We start from the raw sequence: 18,934 nt of genomic DNA, 5'->3' as shown, positions 1-18,934 counted from the left end.
TGAGGAGCCAAACTGAGCACTGGGGAGGAAGCACAAGAGCGTGCAGAAGGGAAAAGCACGCAAGACCGCTTCATACCACCACACAACTAGGGCCACAGCACTGGCTACCTCAGGGGAGAGTGAAGGGGTAGACACAGAGAGCCCCCAGCTACGAACCGAGAAACAGGAGGAAAACAGTGCACCCGGCAGCCCCAGAAGCCACGGCGGTACCCCACCCACAGAAAGGCGCAAAAAGATGTGCGCACAAGCAGCGTATGCGACAGCTCCAGTGCAATTCTTACCCAAACCAGGGGAACCCCTCATGAAGTGGGAAGATTGGAGAGATTATATTGACAACTTCATTGAAGTGCTTGAGGATGAGAACGATGAAAGGTTCACCAGTAAGAGGAAGAGGCGGATACTGTTACATAATCTAGGCCCAGAGGGGCTCAGAATCTTCAAAAATCTGGTACCCAAACAACGGGGGAGCACAGATGACGACGTGTATGCCCACGCAATTGAAGACTTAAACGAACACTACAAACCCGCGGTTTGTGTCTCGATCGACAGATTCAACTTTCAGCAAAGGAAGCAACGACCAGGGGAATCAGTGGAAGAGTACGTGGCAGCGTTGGGGAAGCTGGCGTCCACGTGTAAATACGATACTTTCCAAGACAAATTCATCAAGGATCAAATCGTGATGCACACCACGAGCACAGCCGTGCAAGATAAGCTGTGGGCTAGCGGCGACGCCACGCTGAAAGAGGTGATGGTAATAGTCAAGAGGGCGGAATTGGCGTGAAGGTGCGCAGAGGCGGCAAAGAGAGAAACCGTAGCAAGTCCGATGGTGAACAGGGTAGAAGAAGAGGAGCCCCGTAAGGACAGCAGAAACAAAGGATCCTCATCGAAAGGACCGAACAGGTGGCAAGGGAATCCAGGACCACCGGGGAAACAGACGGGAAGCAACAAGAAGGCCTGCTACAGATGTGGAAGCTGGGCACACGAAGCCCATGACAGGAAGTGCCCGGCGTTTCATGCCAAATGTATGTACTGTGGGATCGTAGGGCACTACGAGAAAGTGTGCCGCAGGAAATCCTCCAAGAACATGGTGAAATACATCGACCAAGGACAAGAGGACCGGGAGGAGAATGATGATGGAGATGATGACACCATACTCTGCATCTACGACCAAGTGTTAAGTGTAGACAACAAAAGATCAACGAAGCCGGTGCTGGACATGACGATCAGAGGAGTACCAATAAGTATAGTGGCAGATACCGGGTCACCTTATACTATAGTCCAGAGTTCGGTGTGGAATGAAACCTTTAAGCCACATTTGGGCCCGGAACTGGAGAGACTGGACATACGGCCAGTCACGTACAATGGTGATCGCATACCCATGGTAGGATTCAGGCCATTAAAGTTTGAATTCAGAGGACGCAGCGCCAACTGCAAACTGTACATATCCGAAAGGGGACCATCGGTGCTGGGATGGCTAGATCAGGGCAACCTGGGCATCAAACTGGACCCAGGAGGGAAAGAGCAGATCCTACTCACTGAACCCGAAGTTTGGCCAGACCTGGACAAGTGGAAGAGAGAGTACCCCAAGGTATTCGGAGGCACTGTGGGGAGACTCGAAAAGTTCGCTCACAAAATTGTTCTCAAGGCAGAAGCCATACCGGTGTCTCACAAAGTGAGAAACGTACCCCTCGCAGTGAGAGAGGCGGTGCAAGAAGAACTGCAAGAATTAGAAAGGAGGGAAATCATTGAACCGATCACGTGCGCTGAGTGGCTTGCGCCATTGGTGGTGGGCATGAAACCCAGCGGGAAGGTCAGGCTATGCGTGGACCTGCGCGAATTGAATAAGAACATTGTGGTGGAGAAGTTCCCCTTACCAAGGATCGAAGAGATGTTGGCCAAGACGAGAGGAATCAAGTGGTACTCTACCATCAATCTGACCTCAGCATACCATCAAATCGAATTGCACCCGGAGAGCAGGAAGTTGACATCATTCATTACCCCCTTCGGGTGCTACCAGTTCCGTTGCATGCCGTTCGGACTAGCATCGGCTGCAGCAGTGTTTCAGAAATTGATGCACCAACTATTTAAGAACATGGATGGCATTTAGTATTTCCAGGATGACATCCTGGTGATGGGGCGAGACAGGTTAGACCACGATGCAAAACTAACCAAATTGCTGAGAGTGTTGGAAGGAAAAGGCCTCACGGCGGAGTGGGCAAAGTGCCCCTGGGCATGGAATCAGTGACCTACTTAGGGCATGAAATTGGAGTGCAAGGGATCACACCCAAGGCTGAAAACGTAAAAGCGATCTGTGATGCACCACCACCTGCCAGCAAAGAAGATGTCAAGTCCTTCTTAGGAATGGCAGAATACTACAGTAAATTTGTGCAGCATTTTGCAACAAAGACGCACCACATGAGAAAATTGACAAGAGAGAGCTCAGTGTTCTGCTGGACGGAAGAAGCACAGGGGGAATTTGAGAGCATAAAGAAAGACGTTGTAGGAGCCATACCCCTGCAAGGATACGATCCTCAGGGTAGGACTGTAATCACGACAGACGCCAGCGACAAAGGATTGGGCGCGGTGTTGATGCAGGACCGAGGGTATGGCGTGATGGAAACACTCAGTTTTGCCTCTCGCACATTGAGCGACACTGAAAAGAAGTACAGCATCATTGAAAAGGAGATGCTAGCTGTGGTGTGGGCAACGATAAGGTTCAGGCAATTCTTGTGGGGCACCCGATTTCAGTTAAAGACGGACCACAAACCCTTGGTGAAGGTACTAAGGTCAAGTGGGCACGCGAGTGCCACCCCCAGGATTTCGAAAATGACATTGAAGCTCCTGGAATTTAGATATGACGTAGAGTACATTCCAGGCAGTCGGAATAAAGTGGCAGACTACTTAAGCAGGGCGGCGGCCATGGAACCCGGAGAAGAAGACCAGACAGGTGGCGAAGAAATGGTGGCCCTGACAGACAACCAGGAAAAGGTCATCAGCAACCAGGAGTGGAACGAAGCCTACAGCGAAGATCGGGCCATGCAAGAGGTGAAAAAATGCATAGTAAAGGGCTGGCCAGAAAAGAAACACACCAGCGAAAACCTAAGGCTGTACTACGAGGTCAGGGAAGAGTTGTCAATGGATGATCAAGGAGTGTTTGTTTCTAGGGGAGACAAGGTCATTCCCCCAGCAGGCATAATTCCAAAACTATTAGCGATACTCCATGAAGGCCATTTGGGGATAGGTAAGATGAAATTGAGGACCAAGCAAGGATACTGGTGGCCAGGCATGGACCTACGGGCTGAACGGTATGTCAGGGATTGCTCACAGTGCCAGGGAGCGGACAAAACACTCAAATCGCTGCGACCGGCCCTGGGAAGATTTGACCCCCCACAGAACCCCTGGGAGGAGTTGTCCATAGACATTCTGGGCCCGATCTTAGACAGACAAGGCATCCAAAAGTATGTGTGTGTCCTCATCGACCGATACTCGAAATGGCCTGAAATTAAAGTGGAGGAAGTAATGGACACAGAGACTATCCTAAGGCTTTTGAACGACACGTTCGCGAGAGAGGGCATTCCCAAAGCCATCCTAAGCGATAATGGCCCCCAGTTCACCTCAGACAAGTGGACCAACTTTATGGAAAGAAATGGCATCCTCTCCAAACACACCTCAATCTATCACCCGGCCGGAAATGGACTGGTAGAACGTTTCAATAGAGTGGTGATGGGGTCAGTGCAAGCAGCGATATCAAACAACAAGGACTGGGAGAAAGAAATATGGCACATGATAGGGGCGAACAGAATCACCCCCACGGGAACCGGATACAGCCCCTTCCAAATATTGAGGGGCCGTGACCCCTTAACGAAGGACAATCGAGTATGGAAAGAGACAACTATAATGATCAAATGGTCCCCTGCAGTGGTACAAGCGAATTTGGAGAAAGCACAGGCAGTATACGCCAAATACTACAACAAGCGTAGGAACGTGAGGGACACTGGACTAGAAGAAGGCGAGTGGGTGCGAGTCAAGTTGGAGACAATGCAAAAGAAAGGGGACAGCAAATACAGTAAACCTCTGCAGGTCAAGGAGGTGTATGACAGAGCAGCCTTGTTGAGCGACGGCAATGTATGGTCTCAGGACCGCATGGCGAGATGCAATAAAGTATTACAATGGAACCAAGGTGGACTGGATCCGGAAGGTGCGGGGGAAACCAATGCAGGACATGAACAATTCGATGAGGAAATGGACATGGAGAGAGGAGAAATTAGTGAGGAGCAAAGCGACAGTGGCAGCCCCGGGACGGAGAGAGGGATGAACACGAGGAGATCTATGGAGAGCTCGGCTGCGCTGAGCAGTGAAGGAGGCCGTGCAGAGACTCATGAGAGAGAGGCCACGGCTACCCCGGTAAGACTGACCCGGAGGGGAAGAACTGTGCTGAAACCAGCCAGGTTTCAAGACTTTGATATGAGCAACTGTAAGTTAATACATTTCCATTGTTTGGAAAAAAGGGAGATATGTAATGTTGGCGTTCTAGTGTACGCACGTCGCGTCACGACGCGAGGTGCTGGCGGCCATTTTGAGGGATGCGCGTGCATCCCCAGAGTGTAGGCTCAAGCGCAGGAGCACGGACGTTACAGGCTCAGCGCTCTCTGAGTGTGGATAATAGAATAAAGCAGTGTATCAACGAAGCAGTGTCCTGTCTTGATTTAAGGGAAACCTGTACCTTTACAGTATGACCTACAGCCACATCTCAAGCCCAATCAGAGACTCAAGGACTTTGTTGTACACCAGGTCCAGGTAAAAGATTCAGAGCAAAGTGGGAAGGGGATGTAGTGAGCCACCTGGCCACTGTAGGGGCTTACCTTTGCTCCGGATGTCATACTCCACACACCCTCTGGCCGGGTACAGCCAGGGGTTATAAAAAAAGGGGTCTTGTACCGCACGTGGCCTTTGTACCTGCACAGTGCCCAGTGCTTGTATCGTTATTTTGGATTGGGCCTCTCTATTTTCCCCTGCACCACTGCCGCGCGCAGCCACATGCACCACTGGGTATCTTTCTGGGGCAAAAGAATCATTCCAGATTATATTTATCAATGCGTTTTGGGATTGAAACTGTCTCTTGAAGCTTCCCCTGTTTAAAATAACGTGCCCTTATCAATGGATTTTGTATGGACAAAACATAAGCTTCACCTGACCATTCACCATCACGATTCTGTGGTCCTATTTGTTATTCGTAAAGTGGAGTTGTCGCTGTTCAGAGCCGGACTGCAGGAATGTTTGCTGAACATAGCACTTTCAGACTTGTGGGGGCTTAAAATCACTTCAGGCAGGCCATGTAACCACCACTTTTGGGAATCTCTGTGACTTTTTTTGTGTGACCATAAATTCTGTAGAGCCACGCGCCTGTTATATAAGGCTGCTTTGCTAAAGAGAATTCATTTAAACAGATATTTCTCTCGGTTACTCCCTTATTTTCAGACAGCACAGCTCAGGGACAGAAAGAGGCAAACTTCGATCACTGTGTCCAAACTGTACTGCCTGAAAACAAAGCACTTACTCAGAGCAAAGTCGGGTTAAATGAATTCACTTTATGCACTACAGGCGCATAAAACAGGCGCTAAATCCGAGCCCATCTTATCCAAAAATGTTCTATAATACCTTTCAGGAATAGACACAAATATACATATTTCATTCATTCATCTTTGGGGGTTGTGCATTAATTTATAGTTAAGATATGTATGATAATGACATTTTTTGTATGTTGAAAATTGCATACTGATGGAGTACATGGTGTTATTACTTGGCCAGGCAAAAACTGATATTGTGTCTGCCATGCCCAATTAAGGATATATAATGCCTCTAAGAGGATGGTCAACATTGATAACAGAGATGAACAATGTTCCCATTAGTAATATTTGTGTTCAAATTTAGAATATCATTTTCTTTTAAAAATATCCTGATGTTCCAAATTTGGACACAAATATTACTACTGGGAACATTTTACAAAGTCGATGGCTATTTTGAAGTGCCTGGACCTTTTCACCCTCACTGTAATGTAATGTAAGGTGGATTTGAAGAGCGCTACTTGTCACCCGTGAGGCTATCCAGGCGCTGAGCAGGGGGCCACACGATCCGAAAGCATGCTTATAGAAATGTCATTTCAGTCCTGAAAATTATAGAAGTTAGATTCTGGTACTGTGCTTTTCTGGGGATAACAGAGATGTAGAAAGAAATACTTATCTACAATTATTTCATTTTTTTCTCCTCAGGTGGTTAGGTACTTGGACTTCACACTTGCACGGCCAGTTGACAGTTCAATGCGCTTGTTTTCCGGAGATTACAATGCATCAGGCGACTATTATTCTGAATTTGAAGTTGAAGATACCTTTGCTGCATTCCTCCTGACTTTTGATGGTCTAATTTATTATTGTAGACTCTTTGGACTGAATGGTAAGTGTTCTGCTGTCAATATTTAAGAGTACACTTACACACAAGCGAGTTCACACACACATACACACACACACACACACACACAACACCAACAACATTGATTGTTAAGAAATTGTGGGCAGACACAATAGAATAACTTGTTATGAAGTTATTTCTTAAAGTTTTGGCATTTTTTGGAATGCTATAAAAGAAGTTAATATAAATATTACAAAAAAAGAAAATGAGAGGAAAGTGATCAGCTTTATCAGCTATTTGTCGTAAAGAAGGAAGGGGTCAATGTGGTAATAAAGGTTAGATAGTCTAGGGTGTGGGGTTCCCCTAAAACTCCCAGAGAGTAAGGTATTCACATCCTTGAGAGGCACATTAGTTTAAGAAAATAAAAGTACACATGTAATAGTATTACGGTTCTGAAGCAGAGGAGTCGGAACCATGCACTCTTCCCTTTCTTACCTTCGTATCACATCAGGTCGACATTATTACTGTCAATGCTCATGAAGGTCACTAGCAAGATAAGCTTTAAATGGAGCCCATATCTTTTGATATTTTGATACAGCGGTGGCTGCTGCCAATCTGAGGTGGGGGCATGAAAAATCAAACAAAATTATACAAATATAAACTTACCTTTCTTGAAGGCCCCTGTAATCTTCTGCTCCTTCGCTGCACTGCTCCTCTGCTCCTCTAATCCTGCCACAACAATTCCTAGGAGCACATGCTCGCAGACCCCACGCAATCCCAGCACTTGTCTCATGCTGTTACTCCCAGCATAGAGCAGCGCTGGGATTGGGGGGAAGGGGCCAGTTTTGCGCTCCAGCAGGGACTGGAAGACTGTGCCCCTGAGCACTAGGATGTCTCCAAGGAACAGCCTGGAGCAGGCTTCTCCAACCAGTAGCTCGTGAACTACTTGTAGTTCTCCAGCTGCCTCTAAGTAGCTCTCCCATGTGTTGTCCAGCCTAGTAAACCGAAACTTTTGTTAGGATCTATTAATATATGTCTACCAAGATTGAAAAGAGTGTATTTGAGACGAAAATCTGTGTATTTTTAGAACTCATAAGCTGCTGTTAGATGAAAAATGGTTGCATTTCCAGAATAAATATAAATCTGCTATTGATTGATAATTCATTTGGCACTCGGAAGACTTAATACTAACATTGTTACTGTGGTGCCGGGAGCACTGCAGCTATGGCTGTTATGTATTACCCATGACAAGGCATCCCAAATTGGCCAAGCCTTTATTTACATTACTGCTGGCAACCTTGCCTGATGCATAGACGTGTTTACTGCTGGTAGGAGTGCGTAGTGAGGTCACTAATGTAATCTGGTTTGATGTGTTCACTATACTAAATATTAGTAGCTCGTAGTGGTTTCCATTGAACATAAGTAGCTCTTATTGGAGGAAAGGTTGGAGATCCCGTCCTGGAGATATCCAATGGCGCATGTCGGTTTGGCCGTCCTTAGACGGCTGGACAAACCAACATGCGCACTCTCAGTGCCTACCACTCCTCCTCCCCCAGCTGCGTGATGCTGCAACATAGCCCACCTTAGACTCGGCGGACTGTAAGTAAAAAAAAAAGTGACACTAAAGTAGTTTTATTGTCACTTTCTTTTTATTCTGTCTGCTGCATTTCATCAGTGGGGGGATGCTCCTCTGTCATAGCGGAGGAGCCGCCCCAGTTTTGATAGTTCCTCACTAAGCATTGCAGAAAGCTTCTCCGTTGTATTTAAAGGTCACAACTTCTTCCTTTCCCAGCCAAGGTAGTGGAACGGGTAATGAGTGGCACACTGTCCGCGCACCTGGAACAGGCTAAACATCTGGAGGAGGAGCAGTTCGTCTTCAGACCGGCTCATGGTACGGGGACGGCACTGGTGACCGTAATGAATGAGCTTCGGAGGCGGGCAGACAGGGGCCAGGCAGCGGTGTTGATTCTGCTGGACCTGTCTGCCGCCTTCGATACGGTCAACCACAACATTTTGTTGAGACGGTTGAGTGAGGTGGGAGTCACGGGGTGGCCCTTAGATGGTTTCACTCCTTCCTTTCAGGGAGATAGCAAGCGGTATCCCTTCCTCCTTACCAATCTGCCTTTACTCCTGTCTCACATTGGGTGCCTCAGGGCTCGGCCATCAGCCCAATTCTTTTTAATGTCTATCTGAGACCCCTGCTGACGATCACCAAGCGCCATAACATCAAAGTCATCAATTACGCTGATGATACGCAACTCATTCTCTCCCTGGAGGGAGAGCAGTCCATCTCAGTAGAGGGGTTTCATAGATGTTTAGAAGATATGTCACAGTGGCTGTAGGAGAATTCCCTACAGTTTAACATTGCTAAAACTGAACTGATGCATTTCGAGATGCATAGGAACAAGGGGGGGCCGCCCATGAATCTGTGGCCCCCAGAGTTTCCCAACCCCGGCCAACCGGTTAAAACAGTCCGTAACCTGGGGGTAACATTTGATTGTAACCTCTCCTTGGAGGCGCATGTTGGGAAGGTGGTGAACTGCTGCCTGGCGATTATTCGCTCTCTGAGGAAGGTTTTTCCTCTCTTACCCCATCAAGCCCGCGCCCTGATAGCACGAAGCACGATCCTTAGTCGGGTGGACTATTGTAATGCTCTGCTCCTTGAGTCCCCTAAATTCCTGCTAGACAGGTTACAGCGGGTACAATCTGCCGCTGCTAAACTGGTATTAGGCTGGTCAAGGAGGTCCTCTGCCTCTGGAGCACTGACGGAGCTGCACTGGCTCCCCGTGACACAGAAAATTAAATTTAAATCTCTGTGTCTAGTATTTAAAGCCCTGCATGGAAGAGGACCTATCTCTTTCCAGAAAAAGTTTGAGTGGTACGTTCCGGGCAGATTGCTCCGCTCCTCGAGAGGAATGTTAATAAAAGTACCACGCTTCAATAAAGTTAGAGCAGGGGGCAGATCATTTGGGGTGGCTGCGGCCAGGCTGTGGAACGCTTTACCTCTCGAACTGCGGCAACACAAGGATCTCCTCGTGTTCAGAAAGAACCTTAAAACTTGACTTTTCCCTAAGAACTAGGCCTGTGCATTAGCCCCCTTCCTGTGTTGATATGGTCTCTGAGTTACTAGCGCCAAGATGCCTGTCAGGTGGTTGCGCGCTTTAGAAATTGTGTAAATAAATAAATAAAATAACTTGACGCACGACAAGAACACTGGAAATGTGTCTGGCTGGCCCGCTGCCTTCTGGGTTGGTTCCCCCTTTCGGCAAAAACTAGGGTCATTAGTAGATTCCAAGACCTAACGTATATCTTGGCGAAACGGGAAATAACCAGGAATTGGAAGACAAAGGGGGGTCCTAGGATGGCAACCTGGCGTAAGGAACTCCTGAAATGGGCAGGATGTGAGGGACGCGTACTGATGTGCGAGGCTAAGAGAGGGCTATGGCACATAGAGATAGCCAGAGCCTGGGAGTCCCTAGTACACGACCTAGAATATACAGAACTAGAGCCCTCAGAAGATGAAAGTGAAGCAGCATAAAGAGAACAATCCCAACATCAACACGTCAGTACCAGATAACACATAATTACTGACCAACATGATACTAACAAGTATTTCACTAAAATGACACCACACTGCCCTGCGCACACAACTAGAGAAATGATGATACACATAAACCCAGCGCCTCACAAGAGCTCTACTAATAGGATGACTCAGGGGAAAGGTGGGAGGGGTTTCATAAATGTTATAAAGGTATTATCACTTGAGCACTCTGATTGATCACTTTTGAAGCAAATGAAAAGAGTGTGATGACGCTAACGTCAAGTGAAACAAATTGAATTACTGTAATGTACTAAGCTGATGCAACAGAAAAGATCAATAAAATCTGTTTACAAAAAAAAAACACTGGAAAGGTGATTGTGAACTTGCAGCCAGTAGTATAAATGTTGCAAGGTAACTCAGTGGTGACTGCCATACACCTCTGACCCCAAGATGCATCATCTGCAGCATAACCCAGGGCTCCTCATTCAGCCACAGACTGTTCAACATCTACATGACTCTGCTGGCACCCGTCACCCGCAGCCACGGTCTCAACATCATCTCCTACTCTGAAGAAATCCAGCTCATACTCTTCCTCACTGATGACATGGACACCAACAGAGTGAACTTCTAGAATGCCATGATTGATATCACCAGCTGGATGAGAGCCAACTGCCTCAGACTCAACACCCCAAAAAATTAAGTGCTCCTCTTCCGAAGACCCTCCTCACCCTGGGACAACTCCTGGTACCCTCCGTCCTCGGACCGGCACCTATCCCCACTACTCATGCCCTCAACCTTGGAATCATCCTCAATAGCAAACTCTCCATGTGATAGCAGATCAACTCAGTTGCCTTAACCTACTTCAACACTCTCAGACTGCTCAGGAAAATCTTTAGATGGATCCAAACCGATTTCAGAAGAACCAGCACTCAAGCCCTCATTACCAGTCGACTTGCTTTCAGGAATGCCCTCTATGCCGGAACCACCAGCACCCTCCTCCTCAAGTGCCTTCAAACAATCCAGAACCCCATCAAGAAGAGATGCACTTCAAGCTGTTCATGCATGCTTTGAAAGCCCTCCACAACACGGGACCAGAATACCTGAACAACCGCCTGACCTTCCACCAGCCCACCAGACACCTGCAGTCTGCCTCCCTGGCCCTCGCCAACATTCCCTGCATCGATTGCACCATAGCCAGAGGACGCTTCCTCTCTCACCTCGCAGCCAAAGCCTGGAACGAGGTCCCCATCCACCTCTGAACATCTAGGTCCCTCGCCAACTTCAGGAGTAGACTCAAGACCTGGCTGTTCGAGTAGCTTCACCTCACGCAACCACCTGGATACCCCTCTGGTTGATTAGCACACTCTACAAGTTCTGATTGATTGATGTGAAGATAGCTAAGCTCCTAGTTTGAGTACCTAAATACCAGTGTTCCAAGAGATTGCTTTCATTGTAAAAGGATCAAGAATAAGATTTATACTATTTATTTGAATGCCAAAATGTATATCTCAATGGCAATTTACAATACTCCTTTTCCAAAATGACCTACAGGTTCATCATTCCTGCAACTCACCATTTTAAAGCGGGATGGATGATTGATCTGTGTAGTCCACTGAATATATGAAAACCCTAAACACAATTACCCACTGTCTGGGAAATAGTTGATCTGTTAACGTTTGTTCCCTTTCCTTGCCATTAAAAACAGTTCAAATCTCTGGCGAATATATGTTTGAAAGTGACTCAGGTGATCCTCAATTGGAAGAACTGGGGTACATAAAGGATTCTAGAGAGGACATTTTTTTCACAGATTAAATATTTACTCATGAAAAACCCATGATGGAAGAGTCGCGTAGAACACTCAACTTCATTTACACTGATTTCCACCCCAACAATTTTAGTATAATTGACTTTAAATCTAGAGACCAAAGAAAGATAATTTAGCAGGTGTGGTAAAGGCAGTAAAGATTTGTCAGAGTTGGCTAGGAAGCACAAAATATAATTGGTGAATATAGTGGCCAGCAATGGCCAGATACAGTCCTCACTCCACTGATTCACGCTGCTGCAATAATCGTTTGGAGTGCCAGTGCTAGGTGTCACGTAGTGTGGTGCACGATCAGCAGAAGCAACACAGGACGCCAGGTCTCATATAGAGGTACTTCTTTATTTTGGTATCGTGCCAGTCGGTCGGGGCACGTCCGTCCTTGTCCTCGTCCTGCTAGATAATGTCCCTTCCTGTCCGTCCACAGGAAGTGGTGTCCGGTGACCTGGTCACCGCCCTGTGACCCACAGGGTCCTAATGCCCTGTGTCTGTCGTGGTCAGTCGTGGTCATCACATCTCCCCCCCTGTCACAACAAAGTCTTTTTCACATGCACAAGTTCTTGGTATACTGTCCCCCCAGTGAATAAAATGTAACTGATGTAGTGACAGATGAAGAGATATAAAAAGAGAGAGAGAGAGAGAGAGAGAGAGAGAGAGAGAGAGAGAGAGAGAGAGAGAGAGAGAGTCTCTCTACATTTCTTCTATTAGTCTCTTGGTCTTCTTGCACTCTCTTTTTGGTCTTTGTTCTCCGCTCTGTTCTTGTCCTCCGTTTTCCTTCTTTGTTGTTGTCACTTCTCTGCTTGTTCCTTGCTCTCTTTCATCCACTTCCGGTGTTGCTATCGCTCTTTCTGCTTCTTCCACCTTGAACTCCTTGAAGTGTGAGCTATTTCTTGTTACTTTCCGATGTTCTGAAACTGCAGTCACCATTGAACCCTTCACTCCAGTCACTACCAGCGGATCTTTTGAAAATGGGCTGTCAGATTTCCTTTGCTGTTGTTGTTTCACTATTACCAGATCTCCTTCATCTAACTGGTGTTCAGCTGCATTTCTCCTTTTGTCAGCATATTCTTTCATTTTCTTTTTCGCTTGTTGATCTCTTTCTGCAATTTCTCTTCTGTTTGTGCCTGCTGCGGCCTCTATTTGTGGTAGCCTTGTCTTGCTGGCTCTTCCTAACACCAGTTCCGCTGGACACCTGCCAGTGGTGCTGTGAGGGGTATTCCTATAGTCTCGTAGCACTTGACAAAGTGCTTGTCCAATGGAGATCTGTGTCACATTTGCTCGCTGGATGGCTTGCTTGATGGTTCCCATGAATCGTTCCGCCATTCCGTTTGCTTGTGGCCACAGAGGGGTCATTTTCCTGTGCTTGATCCCCAGGTATTCCATGAACCTGCAGAATTCTTCCCCCGAGAATGGAGGACCATTGTCCGTTTTCAGTGTTTGTGGTGAGCCCCAGGCGGCAAATATGTCGTCTAACACCGGTAGGGTGGCGCTTGCCGATGTCGATGACACTTCTCTCACTATCAGGAATCTTGAAAATTCGTGGATCACTACTAGCAAGTACTTTCCATTCTCCGGTGGCCCATAAAAACCTGCTGCCAGTTCAGTCCATACTGCCAGTGGCAGTTCCGACATCTTCAATGGTGTGGGCTTACTAGATGATCCTGTTATTTGGCAGGTATGACAGTGTGATACCTCTTCCTCGACCATGCTGTCCAGTCCTGGGAACCACACTTTTTCTCTCAGCATCTTCTTTGTCGCTACAATTCCTCTATGTGACTCATGAGCTAGCTCAACTGTTCTCTTCCTTAGTCGATGTGGTATTACAATCCTCGAGCCTCTCATCAGGACTCCTTTCTCTGTCTCAGACAGCTCTTCGCTTATCTTTTTGAAAGCTAGCAGTTCTTCTTTATTAACCCCTTCTTCTGTGGCGGTGTTGATGTTGATGTGTCTCCATCTCTGTAACCTCACTATCGTTCCTATTGCCTTCATTGTCGGGTCTCTTTTTGTCTCTCTCTCCAGTTCTTCACTTGTTATCGATGCTGGAGTGTTTTGTCTCACAATGAAGTTCAGATATTCTTCTGCCATCGTGGTGCCACCTTTCCGATGGGGAAGCGGGTGTCGTGACATGTAGTCGGCTGGGTTTTGGTCTTTGCCAGGTTTGTGTACTATTTTGAAATTATAGTCCATCAGCCTGATCCCCCACCTTTCAATTCTTGGTGGTATTTTAGCGTTTGGGTTTCCGTAGATAGTCACTAATGCTTGGTGGTCCGTCACTATCGTGAACGGTTTTCCATATATGAACATGTGATAGTGCTCACATGCCCATACTACTGCCAAGCTCTCTTTTTCAGGTTGAGAGTATGCTCTCTCAACGTCCGACAGACTCTTGCTTCCGTATGCTACTATCTGTCGGGGTGAATCTTTCCCAGGTTTGTGTTGTGCCAGTATCGCGCCAAGACCTACCGGGCTGGCGTCTAATGTCAGTTCAGTGCATAAGTTCGGGTCGAAGTATGTTAGGTGGTCTACTGCCGTCACTGACGCTCTTATTTCTTCAAACGCCTTTTGACACTCTGTGGTCCATTCAAATTTGTGGCCCTGTTTTGTTAGTTCTCTCAAAGGCGTGCTCACCATCGCAAAGTCCTTTATATACCTCGCGCAGTAGCTGGCAAGGCCAAGAAATGAGCGCACGTCAGCGACGTCTTTTGGTTCAGTTGTTTTTTCAAGTGTGTCTATCTTGCTCCGGTCTGGCCTCATTCCTTTCCTTGAGAATATGTGTCCGAAGAACACTAGCTCTTCTCTTCCCAGTTCACATTTCTTCTCATTTACTGTCAGACCCACCTCTACTAGCCGTGAGCACACTTCCCTTAGTGCCTTGTCGTGTTCTTCATCTGACTTCCCAAAGACCAAAATATCATCGCTGTAATTTAGACTATTCTTGATTGGTCTTATTATCTGCCTAATCGTTTCTTGAAATATTTCTGCTGCTGACGATATTCCAAAACTGAGTCTCTTGTATCGAAATAATCGATAATCCTAGGTGCGTTGAGAATGTCGTTATGTATCTGGACTGCTCGTCCAGCTCCAGTTGATGGTATCCCTTGCATAGGTCGAGCTTGGAAAATTTTCTCATTCCTGTCAGGCAGCTTATCATGTCATCTAGATGTGGCCCTGGATGTCATTCTCTTTCGATGGCTGTGCTCGGTATTCTCATGTCCACACAGATTCTTATCTGTGTGGTGTCTTTTTTTGGTACAGCCACTATCGGGGACACCCATGGTGTTGGCCCTTCTGCTGGCTCAATGATGTCTTGTGCCTTTATTTCTTCTTCCACTTGAGGTTGTAGATGTATTGGTACCCTTCGGTGATGTTGGGCCACCGGTCTGACAGCTTCATTTATGTGCAGCGTTATCTGTCTTCCTTTCAGCTTCTCTAGTCCTTCCGTTAGTTTTGGGAATTACTGTAGTATGTTCTCCTTTTCTGACATGTGGTACGTCATTTTTAGTAGTCCCATTATTTTTGCTGTTACGTTACTTAATAGACACGGTGCGGGAATGTCTCCTCTTAATACATGTCTTTCTTCTGTGACCGTCTTGCCCTTGTGCGTCATGGTGTCCGTGAATTTTCCCATGTTCGTCACAGGATTTTGTGCACCCCACGTAAATACTCTTATGCTCGATGGTTGTAGCGGTGGCTTTCTCTTCATTTTATCATATTCTGTAGCACACATGATGTTGCACGTGGCTCCGCTGTCCAGTACAAATTCTGTTTGGTGGGGCCCCACTTCAATGGTCACCCAGTCCGTCTTCTTTATTGACTTCCTGTCTATTAGCCTAATGTGCTCTTCTTCATGCCCTTCGTCTGTGGTCATGAGGTATAGGCGTTCTACTTTCCTTGTTGTTTCTTCCTCTTCCTCTTCTTCTCCTGATTCCCCAGACAAGCTCATCTCAGTCGCTTCCATATGCCGTACATGTCTTGTTGTTGCTGTTCTTGGCCTCCCGGGCCTACCTCGTTCATTTTTGAATTGCCCCCCTTGGCACATGGTGGCAAAATGGTTGCTTCTGTTGCATTTTCTGCATGTTTGACCAAATGCTCGGCATGCTCCTCTGTGTGGGAACTCCAGACCGCACCTGTAACATTGTGAGCCTTGTTTTTTCGCCGCTTGTTCCTTGTGTCCTCCTTTCCAGCTCCCTTTCTTGCCCGTGTCCAACATTCTGTGTATTTGTTCTCCCTTTCGGTCCATCTGCTTTGCTTGCATCATTGCTCTTGCTTCTGCTCTCGCTAGATCTAGGATCTTTTCTAGTGCAATAGGTTCTTTTAGTAGTCTTGTTCGAAATTCTGTGTCTCGGCAGCCTTCTATCAGTTTTAGGCGAAGAGCCTGTTCATTGTCGTACTTTTCAAATTCGCAGTGTGCTACTAGCTTTCTCAGCCTTGTTGCAAAGTCATCCATTGATTCCTCTGGCTGCTGATATGCCATGTTAAAGCAATATCTCTCAAAGTCGACATTTCTTTGGGGGTCGAACTTGGCCGTTAGACATTTTATCAATTTCTCATAGGTTTCTGTTTCACTCTTTGGCAGTGTTATGAGGAGGTCATCCACCTCGTCTCCCACTAGGTTTAGGAATAGCCCTAGTTTTTTTTTTCTTCCACCACATTGGTTGCCACCATGTATGGTTCAAACTTTATGATCCACTTTTCCCACCTTATGCCCACTTGTGGCTCTGATACATTGAAAGGCATCGGTCTGCGGTATTGTGCACTTTGCTTTGTTTCTGGCATTTTCTATTCTTTACTTCTCTTTGCACCTTTATCTCTTTTTTCTCTAGTTTTTTTGTTCTTCTTTTGTCTCTATTTTCTATTTCTTATATCTGTCTTCTTTTATTTATTTATTTCTCTTTTCTAATGCTCCTTTCTTCTTTCTTAGGTATTATTATCCCTTTGTTTTGATGCTTCTGTCTTATAGTGACAGGGTTGCTCCTTTTGTGTTTTTGTTTTTGCTTTTTCCTTTGTTTTGCCTGCCCTTTTAATGGCCGCCCTTCACTTCTCATGCACTATATTTCACTTGTCTTCAACAAAATGTCCGCCCGTTTTCCTGCGAGATTTCGCGATCGAAATCTCACGTTGTGCCTGACCTTAAAATGGCCGACTCGTTATTGCTGTGTTTCTATTGGCCCCGCCGCCTGTTTTCAAAATGGCCGCCGAGATGTGCCCGTTCTCGCGAGACTTCGCGCTTGATTTTCGAGCGCGATCGCCTCGCGCTTCTTCTTTCTCAGGCGCTGCTCCCGGGGGCTCCTCTTACCGCACGTTGCAGCTTTTGTAGGATGCTTAGGGTGGGCTCCCGTGTAGCTCCTTGCGTCTGCGTTGACCTTCGTGATCCTATCCCGTGCACTTCTTCGGTCGCGTTGGTGTCACTGTTTCCCGACCACCTTCATCGCCAGATGTCACGTAGTGTGGTGCACGATCAGCAGAAGCAACACAGGACGCCAGGTCTCATATAGAGGTACTTCTTTAATTTGGTATCGTGTCAGTCGGTCGGGGCACGTCCGTCCTTGTCCTCGTCCTGCTAGATAATGTCCCTTCCTGTCCGTCCACAGGAAGTGGTGTCCGGTGACCTGGTCACCGCCCTGTGACCCACAGGGTCCTAATGCCCTGTGTCTGTCGTGGTCAGTCGTGGTTATCACATCAGGTGGAGGGCAAAAAAGAGGAGAAGATGGACAACCCAGCCCTGTGCCATGAGTCAGAATTATAGATGGAGACAGCATTACATTCACTTTTGTTCTAGGTTGGAGTCATACAAAATTTAATTGTATATCATTTTTAAGTTTGATACCAAGCATGTGCTATCCAAAACTTACAAGTAACTCCTTTCCCTCTTATTACACATGTTCTTGGCATCAAGAAGGACAATGACCTTAAAGGCTGAAAAGTTTTGGCTTGTTAAACCAACATTATTGCCAATCTAATAAACATGGTTCAATTTTTTTTATGAACCAGATAGATACGGTGAAATAAGTTAGGCCATGCCTGTGCATTTGTATCATTATCAGGTTTTAATGTGTCAGTGTTGAATCCATCATTTTAGAAGTGATTGACGACATTGTTATAAAGGAGTTCAGCTATGCTATTGCAGTAGGCCTTATAGAAAGATACAGCAAAGCCAACTGGGCCAGGAACTTTATTGTTGGCAAGGGCCGTGATTGTTTTCTTGACCTCTTCAGAATTTATCAGCTCCTCAAAATCTTCTTTTTCCTCTAGCTCCAAATGGAAAAATAAGCATCTGCCAAATACATATCTTGTTCAACTGTGTCATCCATTTTTAAGTCTTATAGAATGGACTAATATTCGAAAAAGCCTGTCATTATATCTTCATCAGTAGCACAGCGAACACCCTAATTATTCTTTAACCTGATAAATGTAATGCCGGCTCCGCTGTTTACGGATTTTATAAGCTAAAAGTCTTTATCACCTGTTTTGAAATAATATTGTTTTTGTTTTATGGAAATGACGGGCTGACTCTTTTATCAATACTACGTTCAATTTAGCTTTGGCTGACCTAGGGGCTCTGTATGTTTTGAGAGCAATGCACTATATTGCCTTTCAATCAAGCTGCTAATTTGTTTCTCCGTATCCTGCTTTTTCTGGTATTGCATTTGAGGAGTGTGACAGATATTCTCGCCCCCATTTACTGCCTTCACAGTGTCCCCAACTGTTTCCGTGACTTCTCACATTCTGTATTTACTAAAATATGATTAGCAAAGGCTTCCACTAAGGAGTACCTCAAAACTAAATCTTCCAATGCATGTCATTCATGATCCGCAGTCATTGGCAAGAGGGAGGTAGAGAGGTACAGTCTGACTGTCACATTGCAAGGACATGGTTATGCAATTCTTGAGTATCGATTCTCGTAATTATAACCAGGCCTAGGCGTAGATTGCGGAGTTTCGCGATGCGGAATTTCGTAAAGTGACAAAAAACTCTGCAGAGTTCCGCAAGTGGCAGAGTGCAGTGGGAACTGCTGTTCGCACTGATCTTGCTGCAGCTTGAGTAGAAATTCTACCAGAGCGGCAGCTCATGCTCACCAACTTACAATTGGCAAGCACGATCGGGGAAAATCTCTGCTGCACTACGCTGAGGGGAGTTTTCAAAATTGCTGAAGCTGGGGCCCAATTTGG

General features: G+C 46.4%; 1 protein-coding gene across 1 annotated transcript in view; it reads left to right on the top strand.

The window, feature by feature from the left end:
- LOC147684910 (uromodulin-like) overlaps positions 1–18,934 on the top strand; it is a 566,426-nt gene that overhangs the window by 204,154 nt on the left and 343,338 nt on the right. Inside the window, exon 7 of the mRNA XM_086940797.1 lies at positions 6,270–6,450. Within this exon, the coding sequence (XP_086796923.1) occupies positions 6,270–6,450 (181 nt within the window). The remainder of the gene's footprint in view (positions 1–6,269; positions 6,451–18,934) is intronic.

This window comes from Lissotriton vulgaris, chromosome 10 (genome assembly GCF_964263255.1).
Source record: "Lissotriton vulgaris chromosome 10, aLisVul1.2, whole genome shotgun sequence".
Taxonomy (NCBI): domain Eukaryota; kingdom Metazoa; phylum Chordata; class Amphibia; order Caudata; family Salamandridae; genus Lissotriton; species Lissotriton vulgaris.
The sequence above is the reverse complement of the archived record's forward strand: the minus strand, read 5'-3'. Positions and strand labels throughout refer to the sequence as shown.